Source organism: Mesoplodon bidens (genome assembly GCF_964165515.1).
Source record: "Mesoplodon bidens genome assembly, contig: HAP1_SCAFFOLD_349, whole genome shotgun sequence".
NCBI classification, from domain to species: Eukaryota; Metazoa; Chordata; class Mammalia; order Artiodactyla; family Ziphiidae; genus Mesoplodon; species Mesoplodon bidens.
Genome location: NW_027672382.1, coordinates 194,386 through 209,047, shown reverse-complemented (window position 1 = coordinate 209,047; position 14,662 = coordinate 194,386). Strand labels below are relative to the sequence as shown.

At 52.4% G+C, this 14,662-nt stretch overlaps 1 protein-coding gene across 1 annotated transcript; it reads right to left on the bottom strand.

The window, feature by feature from the left end:
• Nucleotides 1–3,032: 3,032 nt before the first annotated feature.
• LOC308610288 (BCL-6 corepressor-like) lies at nucleotides 3,033–14,453 on the bottom strand (the record flags this gene model as incomplete). The annotated part of the gene is made up of 5 exons (XM_081259479.1): nucleotides 13,601–14,453; nucleotides 12,892–12,945; nucleotides 12,234–12,420; nucleotides 6,692–6,852; nucleotides 3,033–3,038 (listed from the first exon to the last, which is right to left on the bottom strand). The coding sequence occupies exons 2-5, from the start codon at nucleotides 12,943–12,945 to the stop codon at nucleotides 3,033–3,035; spliced, it is 408 nt and encodes a 135-aa protein (XP_081115605.1). The 5' UTR covers nucleotides 13,601–14,453.
• Between the last annotated feature and the right edge of the window lie 209 nt (nucleotides 14,454–14,662).

Genomic DNA, 14,662 nt, shown 5'->3' with positions numbered 1-14,662 from the left:
AGCAGTTCTAAGAGGGAAGTTTATAGCAATACAATCCCACCTTAAGAAACAGGAAACATCTCGAATAAACAACCTAACCTTGCACCTAAAGGGTGCAAAAAAAAAAAAGGCAAAAAAACAAAACAAAACAAAAACAAACAAACAAACAAACAAAAAACCCCCCCCCAAAAAAAAGAGAGCTTAAATCAGCCAGAGAACATTCCCCAGCTTAGAGAAGCAGGGACACCCAGGTCAGCTACATCCTCGCGCCCCCTGTTAAGATCCCCAATCAGAACCTGGGCCTCAGATGCTCTTGTCTGTATGTTAAGAAGAGTTAAAGAGAAGCTCTCTCCCTCCATCCTCGAGGAATGACACAAAATGCCTCCAATAACCCCACCCTCTATTTTGCCTCACTCCACCCTCTCGGGGCAGAATCAGTCTAAAATTTTCATATTTACTGAAGTTAATGACAGGAACCTGATACACCACAGGCTGCAACCTCCACATTTCAAGAATCAAATAAAACGTTCACCGCCCCACCCCCCACCCCGGAGATGTTCTGTGTCAACACTGTGCATTAGCATCACTGTTACTAACCTTATTTTTTGTCTTGTTAAAATATTAATATGAACCACTCCCAGTAAGCAGAGCAGGAACTTATTCAATGTTTTATTACCTTAAGAAAGTTTTCAGACACATCGAAAGCATATGCCACCAGAAAACACGTTACACTGTTTATACTGGGTAAGTCGTGCCCAGCAGAGAGCCGTCAGGTTCTGAGAGCTGGGAGTAGGCAGAACATGCATGTGGCCCAACACATGGTCTGCAGGGTAAGGGGGGATGGGATGGGGTCAGAACAGGCCTCCTTGTGACATCTCTCAGGTAACTCATCTGTTAAACCTAAAACGGGGGTCATTCTAGCCGCCCATAAGTGCGAGATGGGTTCTGTAAAACCTTTTATGCCCTTTGGAGGATACGCCAATCAAAGGTGACCACTCACTTGGGAGCGAACTAGAATGTTCCATTTCCTTACCACGTGAACCCAATGGGGCATGCTGGTAAACCTGGCCATCGGTGCCCTGTTACTTCAGGTCACTGCAGCAGCTCCCTTCCAAAACAAGAGGAGGAAGAGAAAAGGCACGCCCACGAATGCGTTTCTCCGTTTACATCCCAACCTGCCAGAAAGCCCACAATCCTCTGGGCTCCCAGGCCACCTGCCCCGAGCCCTGGTATCCAGGATACCGCATGAAGCTGCTGCTCTTTTAGCAGGCCCTCACTAGCCAGACTTGAGTGGACGGCTGCAAGCTAATGAGTTGTGTGCCCCAGCCAGGGAGAGGCCCTGTCACGTGGCTCTGGGATCAGGTCTGAACGCCACCAACTGCTGTGCACACATCAATTTACTCAACCCAGGGTTTATTTGCTGTGACAATCATGGCCTTCACCTGGAAACCTTCATCACTACTAGGGCAGATTCAAGGGTACCTAGAACTGAAAGGCCGTCCAAGCTGATGGGTAAGTCAACTCTCTTCTCCTGGAAGATGGCAGCAAAGGCAGCAGTAGCCCCACGGCCAGGTCAGACTTTTTGCCACGGGCTGTCCTAACTCAACCACGTTGATACCACTATTTACACAGTGCTTTTCATTTCCCCAGATGAGGACGTCTTCTGTCACCCACAGGAACCCAGGAGATACCAGGAAAGGAAGGTAGTACTATCCTCATTCAACACTTGGAAACTGAGGCCCAGAGATATTAAACCCCAAGTTCAACATGAAGTACTAGACCTATAACTCAGGTCTTTGGTACCTGGTCAGCTGGGAAGATTCAAAAGGCCCAAGAGGGCCCCAGTTAGAGGGATGCAATCCAGCTGTGACGAGCATCCCACAGGCCTTCTCTGTTGGGGGTCAAGTGGGCTAACTACACTCTCCTAGCTAGGAGGGTGATGGCCTCTAAATGGATGGCAACCGTCGCCACCAGCACTTTCTCTAACTGAAAGGTGAAGAGGCGGGGCGAGTCTGTCGATGCAACACATTCCTTGGTTTATTTTCTCCGCTAGAAATAAATGGGAGTGTCTGAAGGGCAGCCCAGCCATTCCAGAGCAAAGTCAAACTGCTTTTGTCGGACAGCTCTCTGTTCAGCGGCTATAAACCGAATGCCATTACCCGCAAAATGTAACCATAAAGGCCATAAGCCCGACGTTGTGAGTTAATTAAATGCCTCATTAACTTTTTTAAAAACATGACTTATTCAATTCATAGAAAATTTAACCATCACCGCTAAAGGCACAAGCATGTGGTTGCACACTGGCGTTTCAGCCTAAGAAATAGAAGCCTTTTTCCCAGGAGGGAAAGGTTTGAGGTCTTTGGCCACACAAGTGATCTATTTAACGCGGATCTGAAGCCAGAGTGTGTTTCTAAACTTCCAGAACCAGATTATCATGACATAAAGCTCAGACAGCCTTTATACTGCACATGGTATCTTTGGCTAAGCAGAAGAAAATAACCAAGAATGCTGAAGACAAAACTTCAGGAAAACCCTCCCAAACCACACCCTTATCTGCTTAAGCAAACTGTCCTTCAATTTGAAAAGGTTGAAGCTGCCACATCTCCCAACTGGGCCTTCATCCCAACATTTAAAATTCTGCCCAGAGAAATCCCAGAAAGTTGGATTCAAAGTTGAAAGCGTTCGTCTACTTGTCACAATGTTCAGCATCAACACTGGTGATCTGTGGAATCTACATATTGAAATTTACATTTGAAGAAAAAAACAAATCCGACCGTAAACATTCCCAAGGCTTCCTGTGCAATCAAAGGCCAGGTAGCCTAAAAAAGGATGGATCAAGTGCCCCTTGGTCCAGGCCTCAGAGCCACCAAACCAAAATGGAAACTGTCTTAGAGGACCAACGAGGGTCTTTTGACCTCTCTGGTCCCAAAGGGAGACTGCTGGAAATGATGCCAAGTTCACAGGTGGGGCTCAGAGCCCCGCCCTCCACGGCGGGTGCAGCAGCACCCCGCCCCCCCATCTCCAGCATCTGCTGGAAGCGGGAGTCTACTTTCTCAACCCTAACCCAAAAGTTGGGGTTGGGAGTCTCCCCCCCAACTCCAGCGTTTGCTGGAAGCAAGGAGACTATTTTCTCAACCACGGGGGTCTCTAGCTCAACACTATGTGCAACATCTGCTCTGTCCTCCTAGGCGCCCGCTCTCAGCTCTTGGGAAACCAACTGGGTGCTCCTTGGACTTCACCTGCAAGTAACTGCGCTAACTACCAGAAAGTGCTCTCTAGCTAATGGAGAGGTCTCCAAGAGACGTGTAGATATAAACAACAGCACATTCAACCCACAACAACAACAAAAAACACCCCCAAACTAAGCATAGCCCTAGTGCTTCCAACTTCCCACCCACAGTCATGCCTTAGGGCCAAGGCAGGCACACTTCCAAGGGCTCACGGCACTATGGACCGGGGTGGGGGGACACGACGGGAGACGGGGGACAGGGGCACAGAGCTGGCTGAGGGTGTGGGCGCCAGGGCTCCGGGCCAGCCTGGGTCCTGCCACCCCAGTGCTCAGCCACACCTCCACGCTCGCCTGCTGAACCGCGTTTTACTGTCACCATTCAACTCCCAGAGGGCTGATGCCAGCACAGAAAAATGCCTTTGCCCTGTGGGCTATTACATCACAATTGCTACTGACAAGTATGGTGGGGGAACTGCACAGGGCAGAGAGAGTCATCTGTCTTACAGAGGTTTTGAACTGTCAAAAGGGCAATTCCAGTGTGAGCCAGTCTTGCTGAGGAGCGTGGTGGGCTGTGGAGCACTGCTGGATTGCTACCTGTACGGGTATCAGCTAACCCCTCTGAGGCTCAGTTTCCTCATCCGAGAGTGGGCTAGTACGCGTTACTACCAAGTGAAGATGTTAACAGGGTGAAAGGAGTTACTACAGATCACACGGGCTTAGGCAGATATCAGCTATCTTTCTATGTTGCTCTAGCAATAGAGGCCATCACTGTCATCAGCCGTGCTGGGTTGGGATACAGCAGTGTGGACAGGGAGTTTTGTGCAAGGTTCAACCCCTGCTCCCCGCCCATCAGCCCTCGGCTCCCGTGCCCTCTCAGAAAGAGACTGCTCAGGTCTGCCCCACTCCCATCCCTACTCTGCACAGACACTACCCACCCGCTACCCCACAGGGGCATCACTCTGCCCCAAACAGCACAAGTTAGTAGAGCTAATAACTACTCTCCTACTCTCTTTCTTGCTATTCAGATTCCAAAAGGGCTCATTAAAATTCCCCTGGTCGCCAAGCCCTGGGTTAGGTCAGATTTTATATCAGAGATAAGTGAGCCAGACTGGCCGAAGCAGCCTACCTGCCTGAACGGGAACGGAACATCAGAGAGGCCTGCCTTTCTTTTCACACCACGACTGAACAAGCCACCAAAGAGCCTGCAGTGTGAGCGGGAGCCAACGCAAACACCCTGCTGGAACACCCAGCCCAGCCCGCCACGTGGAGGGGGCTGGGCTCTGAGACCCGCCCCCCATCCACAGCCAGTGTGTCCCCCACCCAAGGAGCAGAAGCCAGCGGATCCTGATCCAGGGCACCCACAAGGATGCTCACCTCGTAGCCAAGCCGGGAGGCCTGCTGTAGGAGGGTCTCGCCCGCGTTCTTATTGACAATAAGTCTCCGCGCTTCCGGTGGCATCGGGCGGGACTGGGTGGTCTCTGGAGGGGAGCTTGACCATGTCAGCTGCGAGGCCTGGGAAGCTGGTAACAATTGCTGCAAACAGTCCAAGGGCTTCTGGTCCTGCTTGGCCGGCGAAAGATCATAGTCGGAACTGGGCTCAGGCCGCTTTCAAAATCTCCGGACGGTCACCTATCACGAAACCAGGCAGCGCACACATTTCAGGCTGTCCTTCCACCACCCGCCTGGTTCGCCTCCTCCCTGAGTTACAAACCTGAGTGGAGGAAAGCACTTTTCCTCCTCTCTGTCTGGGGGAGGCGGGGCGCGAGGAAGGGGTTGCATTTTTACTCGCTGGAAACTTCACCGCCACCCAGGAGACACGTCCCCTAGGAAGGGGCAGGGACGTTTTGGGGGGAGGGGTTCAGGAAAAGGAAAGCTTTGTCCCCAGAAGCAGAGAAGTAGGCAGGCGGGATGTGCCTGCATGGGCCCGGGGGGCGGGGGAGAACCAGGGCCAAGAGGTACCTTGCCATCCGCATTGTCCACCTAGGAGTCCCCTGGCAGCGGCAAGCCCCGCCTGGGCTCCTGAGGGATCAAAGGCTTGGTTTTGCACGGTTGCTTCGCGGATGGTTTCTCGCTGTTGTCGGTGTATTTCTGCGGCAGGGGCGAAGGCTGCCGATCCATTTCTTCGTCCATGCACAGCACATCTGTCAGGGGGAGAAGCAGTGGGCGTTACACAGTTGTAGCCGGTGAGGAGAGAAAAGCCCATTGTTAGCACTGATCGTTGGAGCAGCTTCAGTTTTTAAAGATATACCAATTATGTTTTCAAAGCACTAATATTTTAATTATCCCACATTCAACCGGCAAATAGGCTAACCCACGAAACGCCAAATGGCAAGTCGCTTCAAAGGGCCGCAAGAGAGGGCAGAAGCCAGCCCTTCGTGCGCTCCCGTCCCCACCCGTGGGGGGCCTGGGTGCTCGGGACAGGGCGACTGCGGACAGCCTGAGGCTGGAATGAGGGCACTGACAAGCGCCCGGGGTCACCCAAGACTTCCCTTCCTGCCCAGCCGGGCTGGGTGATGAGGAGCAGCCCAGGAAGTCAAGCTCCCACCTCACTGTCCATTCCATAAGGAAGTGTGCAGGCTGAAAGGACCTCAGGAAGAAAACTCCCCGCTCGCCACACGCTACTCTTGTCAACTTGGATGGCGCTCAGGTCCCCTCCAGGGCCGTTTCCCACAGAGGGCGGGTGATCCAACCTCCAGGAGCGCCCCCCGCCCCGTGCGTACCTTGTTCATTGTCACTGCATTTAAGGGACTCCTCCAACCAGCTGCTGTTGCTTTTGGCCTCTGCCCTTTTCCTGCCAGGTTTCTCTTCGGAGATGCTATTGCCCTGGGGGGTGACCGCAGGCTGAACCGCCTGGGTCACTTCCTTCCTGCCCTGCCGGCCAGGTTTGCTCTCTGCTCCCGACGTTCTCTAAGGTGCAGCAAGCGGCGCTGCTTTCTGGGATGGAGCCCTGTTAATTCAATGCACACCTCAGGTTGGTCAGCTCACTATAATGTGGCTCTTCTAAGTGGTTAGAGGAACTGTTTGTCATTTCCCTCTCAGGCCAGTCAGCTAATGGACAAATAACTACAAATTAAAGAAGAAGCCCCCCAGGGCGGGGGGGTGGGCCGAACAAACTGTCTTACACATCACTAACAGGGGTGGGGGAGGGGAGGGGTGTGGTCACTGTGTTGGCTGGAACTTGTCACCAAGTCTCGGGAGGGGGCCTATTTGCCTTTGGCCACCTTTGGGCTCCAGCCCCGGCAACTGGCTTTGGGGGGGTGGGGGGTGGGATGGGGGTGGGGGGTGGGGAGGTGTGAGTGGCTCCCCCCAGGGATCCAGGGTGGGACTGGAACTTTCCACTGCTCCGCTCCAGGACTTCCGTAGGGTGCCCTGCGGGCCCGAAGCCAAACCGAGCTCACCTTTGGAGACCCGTCTCCGCTTGGCTTTCAGCAGAGAGTCCTCCGGGAGCACAGTGGTCTCAGTGTGGTTCCTATTGCCAGACACCTTGCGCTTTCTGTTCAGCCGGAGGGTGGGGCTGCGTGACGCGTCCGGGGCCGCCTGGTCGGCGGGGGACTCTCTGGGGGGCTCCGTGTCCATGTCCTCAGGAAGATCACTGTCTTCTGGGGCTTCGAAGGGGTCAGGTTTGCTTCCATCATAACACTCCCCTAGGGGAGGGGAGACAACCCGGAAAGGAGGGAACAAAGGTCACCAGGAGCAGGCAGGACCCCCACGCCCAAGGCAATCTGCTACCAACAGACCACCCCCCTTTGGAGACCAGGGGCCTCACACGCCGCAAGCACAAAACCCTCAGAAAGACGTCCCAAAGGAAGGACAGCTGAACACAACCAGCAAAGAAAGCACAAAATGAGGCGCGTAGCCCACTCACAATCCATCCTTCAAGGGTCAAGGTGAGGCATCTACACCATCCGTCTATAGGCATGTGAGATCACTCCCTAACTGCTTAACTCTCCAAGGTGGCTTACTTTTAAAGGGGGGGTGAGTGACCTCACAGTAAGATCCAACCAATCAGAGCGGAGCTACAAATGACTATGGAAACAGCTGCTAGTCAACAAAAAAGGCTGATGTCATCAAGAGACCAAATAGCCCCCAACTGCCATCTACACAGACATAGCACCAATGTTCACTTGGGTCAGCAGGGGTGAGGGTGAAGAAAAAGGGTAGGGAAAGAATGGTGGGAGGCTGGGAAGCTGGGGAGACCAAGGCAAGAGGAGCCTGGCAAAGGGAAAGGAAAGGCTTCCTGGTGCACACACAAGGGTCAAGGGCAATTTCAAAGAACTCAACCAGATTGCTACAAGTCCGTCTGTCCTCTTTCCACACCCGTGGGGGGAAAAGCATTTCACTGCCATCGAGGGGCTGCTCCTAGTTCCTGTCTAGGAAGAAGGCCCTCAGTGACACCAGTCACCCACCTGGCACGTCTCCACGCCTTCCTTCCCAGGCAACAAGCATCTAAGGACATTTCAAAGACAAGACTCCAACCCCCTTCATGGGGGGTGGGGGGTGGGGGGGTGGCGGGCAGGGCTGAACTGCTCACACCCCAGCTCCGCCTGTGTTGCTCCTGCCCCCCTGCTCAATCTAGCATCCACTTGGGGCTTTTCCTCCAATCACCCCAGCCTAACATCACTCCTCACTTTTGCTCTAGCCAAAGAAACAGTTCAACTGCTTTGCTAGTCACATTGTTTCTAACACACAAAAAATTCCATAATGATCACTGTGCTGTTAAAGAGTTCCCCGTAGATGACCCTGTGTCCATCACCGGCCGGGGGTGGGGGTGGGTGTATGAGTTTGGTATTTCATTAACACCTGAGCTAAGCTCCCACAGCCCGTTTTTCTAGATGAAATCATGGACACACCCCTCACATGCTGCTCGCATTCCTCCTCCTCTCCCTAGACCACTTCAAGTATCACTCCCACTTCTGCCCAGCCGGCTGGTCCCCTGATCAGCCTCTCTTGGGGGGCATTCCCAGCATTTAATGGCAGCCAGTTGTGGGGATGAACCTAACCCTGGCCTGGGCTAGCCTGACCTGTGTTCTCAATGGTGGAACACACTTAGCTTTTCTCCAAGGGTATCCCAAGGTGGGAGAGATCCCCATCTACTCTTGCCAGAATGGTGGAATCACCCCAACCGCGAGGGTCTCCTGTCATGGCAGCAGGAGAAACCCCAAACTCCTGGCCTGTGCTTACAGGTGATGCAGCCCAGGCTACCACAGGCCCGGTGAAGACGGCGTGCTGCAACTCTCACTCCGGCTGCTCTGTGACCCTCTTAAACACTTGCGCAGGAATGGCGCCACTTTACAACTCGGCCCCCTTCACTTGTAAAGTGCGAATGTTATTGCTAGCCTCCCTCCAGGGTGGGCTTCATAATCACGGGCCGGGCTCAGCACAGAGAAAGGCTGGAAAAATCCCTTTAACCAAAAGATGCCAAGACTTTCAGACCAGCCTGAATCTCAGGCCTGAAACGTAGGAAATTTTAAGAGGTGAGCCCTGCTGGTTACACCATTGGACTTCTCTGGTCCAATCAGCCTTCCCTAAAAGCTCCGTGGGAGGGGATCCATGGAGGAATGGAAGGGCTACCTTAAGAACCCCCATGTCCAATTTGAAAGTTTCTTTTTCCAAACTAGGTCCATCCACCCATCCCCCAACCCCGGAGCCTTTTAGGGCAAAGACCTCAATTCCCCTCAGCTAAGGCCCCCCAAGACCTTACGCTAGTGTGACCTTACCCAGGCCAGTAATAATCCTGAAGGACACCCACCCCGACTGCCCAAGATGCCCATGGCCACCAGCTATGGGGTAGAGGCTCCGTGTCACTTGGAGCTTCTCAAAGACTGTTCTAACCACGACCCACAGGAGGATGACCCTTGAGGGCAAAGGAGTTGGGGAGATAAATAGATACACGGGGATCCTAACCATCAGGCTTTGCCATCATTGCTACTTTTGGCCCTTCTAAAAGTGGGAAGCCATGTGCCCTTGGTCACCCAGTCTAAGCAAGATGTGAACGTGGTCCCTGCAGCATGGTCCTATGACTCACAGCACATATATCCCAAATTCATTATGGTTGTACCATAGCATCACCTCACAGAAGCATCACCACAGCAACATTTACAAGTCACTGTGGCAGCAAAGCACCCTCACCACTGTTGAGCCATGCCCAGTGAGGCCTAAACAAGGTGAGAGGGTTCTGAGTCGCTGTAAGGCTCCCCAGGATTAAAATCCCCTTCTCTGTAGCTTAACTATAATAGCACCTCCAGTCAGGGCTAACCTTGTTCAAAGTTAAACCCGCTACACAAGGAGTGCAGGGGATCTCTGTTCCAAAGTAGTTTACAAACATGCAGGTGCTCAGCTGGAAGAGAAGTTCCCTGAGCAAAGAAGTTTCATGAAGCCCCTCAACTGAGGCTTCCTCCAGCTCCTGGCCAGGCACTGCCACTGAGCAGGTCCTAGGCCTGTCCCAGCCAAGTGGCTGGCAAGGGAGATGGTTACTCCAAGTTTGAGAAGGAAGGGACCAATGCCTCCTTGCCCCGCCCCATCTTCAAATGCCACTGAGCGTTCCTAGTGATGAACTTCCAAGTCTGAGGAACCTCCAAACTCATTTGGTGAACTTCCAAAATAAAAATTTCACTCAGCCACCCATGTGATCATAAAGAATAAATGAGTATCTCAGCCACTGTGTTTTCAAGTTAATTTCTTTTTTAAACAAGCCCCTAGCAACAAGATGCACCCGCACCAGGACAACCAGGGCCGTGCAAACAGCACCCACCACCTTAGAAGCTCCTGGGCCCTCCATGAGTAGGGGCTGCCTCAGAAGGGGGAAGGCATCTTGAAGGCATCCTGGACCCTCTCTGTGACCCCTGCCCGCCCCAAATCCCCGCCCCAGCTCCCATGTGCTCACAGCTCGGCTCTCGGCCACACCGACACCCATGAGAAGGACCTGAGCCCATATCAGCTCAAGACATGATGGCCCAAGAACAAGAAGGCCCATTCATATCCAGCTGAATGGAATGAACACCTGCTGGGCCTTGGACGTGGAGGCTGCAGTAAGAACAGTGGCCCCTTCAGGTGACCTTTCTTGACCAGCTATTTACAAACCCCACGTCTCTACAAGACAGAGGGTGGGTGGGGAACCCACCTTCGTTGCCCCAACCTTTCAAACGGAGCCCCTCACCTTCCCCAACCCTTCTCCTGACCTCCCATGGTGGCCATTCATGGCTCACTGGGCCACGTCCCGGGTGCTCCAGGAAGAGACCCGTCGGTCGGTCTGAGATTGGAGGCAGGCGGTGGGGGGAGGGGGCTTTCGGAATCATCTGGGGCTCAGGCCCTGCTCCCCATCAGCCACACCGAGTTCTCGTCTCCACGCTCAGCAGGAAAGACTGGGAAGGATGCACACAAACGTCTCTGGGAAGAAGGGCGGGTGAGGCCACTGAGACGTGAAGGGCAGCGGCCACCCTGGGTTTGGCCACGTTGCTGGAGAAAAGGGCAAAAAGACTCGAGGCCGGTTACCTGCCCGCTCCCTTCCTCCAGCCTACCTCACCGTCCACCCACAACAGGCAGATCCCCTCCTCAGAAAAGTGCATCCCCGTGAACTTGGCCGTGCCCACTTTTATCACATCTCTCTGAGAAACTTCCCCAGGAGCTGAGTTATGAGGCCACTCAGGAGGGTAAGGGTTGCGTGTCAGCTGTGAGCACAGGCAAGGAGGCAGGCCTTCTTGCTGCTTCACTCCAGGGTGGCCTGGACCCTCCGTTTTTCATTCCAATCCCGAGGGGGAGGAGCTCGGAATCGTCTACTCCAGGCACATCAAGAGCCCCATCCCTCGGGTAAGGCCGCCACTGACTAGCCCCAGAAATCCCCTTCTACGGGAGCCACGTGGGACACACCGGTCCCGCTGTGGCTTACCCAGAACCCTGGCCACAGGCCTTTCTCTGACCCCAAACATAAGCTGGGGGAGGGCAGTGCTCCAAGCAGCACAGAGAAGCACACGCTGCTGCTGACCACAATTCTCCCGAACTGCATCAGGCACCCACGACCTAAGCGTGCGGGCGAACGCCGACCCTACGACCGGGTCCAAGGGCCTGGGCCTCCCAAACGTGCCCACCACCCCCGACTGTCCCGTCTCAGGAGGATTGCACGCCCACCCTGTCCTCGACGTTCACCGAGGTGCCCTCACTCACCATCACCGGTGAGGTTTCTGGGGTCCGGAGCAGGCTGCAGGCCACAAGCACGCACACTGAAGAAAGCGGGAGAAAGACCTCCACTTGCTGCCAACGCATCTCATTCGCCCAGGAAGTCTCGAGGGCCAAGCCCGAAGTCAACCCCAGTGGGGGAGCAGCTGATGGGACCGCAGAGTGTGACTCGAGGCCAACACGAGCTTTCTCTCCAGTTCGGCCTCCAGAACAGAACACACCCGTCTGGTGGGAAGAACGGCCTCGTTGATCCCACGGCCTGGGAGCGTGGTGTCAGCTCCTCCTGACTGCAAACGAGCCTCCACAGAACACAATGATGCTCAACTCTCTGGGGCCTTCATCAGCCCTCATCGCACGTGAACGAAACCTCTGCCTCTGGAGGGAGAGTCCGAGTACTCTCCACTCCCTCCCACAGGAGACTGTCACTCTGGAGGGTCTGGCTCTGGCTGCAAGTGTCATTCAACTGCTACCAAAAACCCGTGTCCGTACCTGCTACACAACAGAACACATACCTGCTACGCCGGAGGTCCTGCACTGCCATTCCTCTGCTCTACTGTATCAGACTATTACTAACTACAGGACTAGCATTGCTCCGGAAAAAGGAGACGCGTGCCAGGAAACAGCATTTCATAGGTGCTTCACTCCTGGATGCCGCAACGCTCCAAAGGACAACCAGCCTTGCAATCCACAGCTGGGAAGGGTGGCCAGAGCAGCCCGTTCTCCGAACAGCCAGCACCCAGACGCTGGGCCGTCGGAAGCGTACTGCTTCCTCTCACCTCCCTCGGCACTGGGAGCGGAACCGCCCCATTCCCACCGACGTGGTACCACACGCGAGCCGCCTGGGTTCACTTACATCTCTCACTGTCATTCTGGTCGGCAATGGCCTCCTCCGGGGCGACCGACTTTGGCTTTTTGTGCTGACTTCCTTTCAGCCTTTCCCAGTCAGCGGGGCTGAATTTGCGCACCTCGGAGTCTTTGGTCGTGGGGTGGCCACCTTCTCGCTCTTTCATCTCCAACTTTGAGAAGCGCATCACTGCACGCTACAAAGAGAACGGAGATGGAAAAAAGACACACCTTACCACCAAAGCTATTTCACTGCCCTTACCTTAAAGGAAAGTATCTTCAAAGAAAAGTTTGCCCAAAACCAACCACAATTTATGATACAACTGAGATATTTTAAAATTAAACGATAAAAACGTAAGAGTGTCTATGTGTAACCAGTCACACACTCTTTCTTCGTAAAGCCATATGTATGTAGAGATATATGTGGTGTGTATGTAAAGCCATACATACACTGTGGCATACAGACAGACATTCTCTTTCGAAGGTAAATAAAACAAAACAAAAACACAACGCAAAGAAAGCGAAACAAAAACACAACAGAAAAGAAAACAAATGCACAGTGAATAAAGATGACCATGGCCCACAAACTTCCCTTTGTATATTTGGAAATGAAATTTAACTCAAAAGGTTTATGGAAGATTCTAGTAATAAAAATTTGAAGAACTGACCTCACAGTAAGCAGCGGGTAGACATAAAATACTGTCCTCTTGTAATCCTTCCATCTATGTAATTAAAATGGGCACTCAATGGATCATTTAGATAACTTCATCCATTTTTATAAGCATAAACCAATTTTTTTCTTAACATTGCAAAACAATTTGTCTTTGTGTTTTAATTAAAAGTAAAATATCTTAAGGAAATTCCTATACAACATCTATCATTCACTAGCAAGTTAAATACATACTCTATCCCTTTAAGCAAGGTTTGTGTTTTTGTTTTGTTTGTTTGTTTGTTTTTTGGGTGGAAAAAAAAATTGCACGAATCTCACAGACATGCGGCCGCTACACACCTCCACCAAGTATCACGTAAGGCATTCTAAGCAGCGCTTTTAGGTATATTTGTTAACGTACAGTAACGGCAGAGAAATCAAAGCGATTGATAGGTAAATGTCATGCAGTCTTCTAGACATCCTTCGCAATAATTAAAACTTCCGTTATCAGCATTCGAGTGGAGTTCGCTTAAAATCTACAGAATAACTTCAAGTATCCACTTACGTCCCCTTACTGGACACATTTCAAACATTTCAATTACCCTAAGCTTCATTAACCAAATCAGCCCGGTGTCCTGCCCTATCATACCCCCGGCCCCCTCCTCTTCACACATTAAAAAAACCTGACAACTGGTCAGGCTCCTGAAATTCAGGTTGGGGGGGCTCACCTGCAATGCCCGCTGCTCCCGGCCGAGCTGACTGGAGTCTCCGTACAGTCCGGTAGCGACACACTTGAACCGGTCACCCACGTAACCAGCGGAGTTGGCGATTCTCTTTGCCAGCTTAGATGGCTTCGGGTTCAGAACTTTGCCATCGGTTGATCCTGCCTCGTCAGCTCCGTCTTTCGTGTAGGTGGGGGTGACGTCCACACTCGGTGGGGACTGCCCACGCAAAACGGTTTGGGATCCTCTTGGGTTTTCCCGAAAGTGACCGCAGAGCCGTCGCTCCCCAGGGTCGGCTCCAGGAATGGAGTCGAGACCGGCGTCGCCAGGTTCTCCTTGTTGGTTACCACTGGAACATTCTCCTTGCTGAAGCCGGAAACTGGCTGGCCCGGAGCCTGTTTGAAAGTATAGGCTTCGTGGAAGTCACTGATGCGCCCCAACTCCTCTCTCAGGGCAATGAAATCCCGGTGTGGCTGTAGGGCCACATTTTACTTTTTTATTTTTAATATATGTTCACATGTTTCCATAAAGGATCCAAGGTGGCCCATAACGTAAGGACACACAATATTAGCTTTAAAAAAACATGAAAAAAAAAAAAAGGGAAATCATGATCCTGGAAATGGGTTGCATCCTTTTAAGGGGTGAGAATAACAGAATGAGTGAGCCAAAGATTTGGGAAAGGATCTCACATTTCCAAATGTCCAAATCTTAAAATTGCACCAAGTGGGAATGTAGCTGTGGCAATATTAACCTGAGAGAGCTCTATGATCGTTTTCTTTACTCATCACTTGGTTGCAAGGTTATAAATGACAGGGTAAGTGAAGGAGGGCAAGTAGACAGATAAGAGTCATTTCCTGATTCTCAAAAGAAGGGGCATCACCTAGGGAAGGGCACTCCAAAACCCTACAGGAATCGTCTGGATATACTAAAGTTTCTAGGTGGCAAAAGTATCTCATTTGACCCTAGGAGCCAAATGGAACTTAGAAAAGTAGTGAAAAGCTACTCAACTGAATGCAAGTCATATGACTAGGAGCATGTCAGTGAAAAGTTCAAGGGAAGATGCTGTGG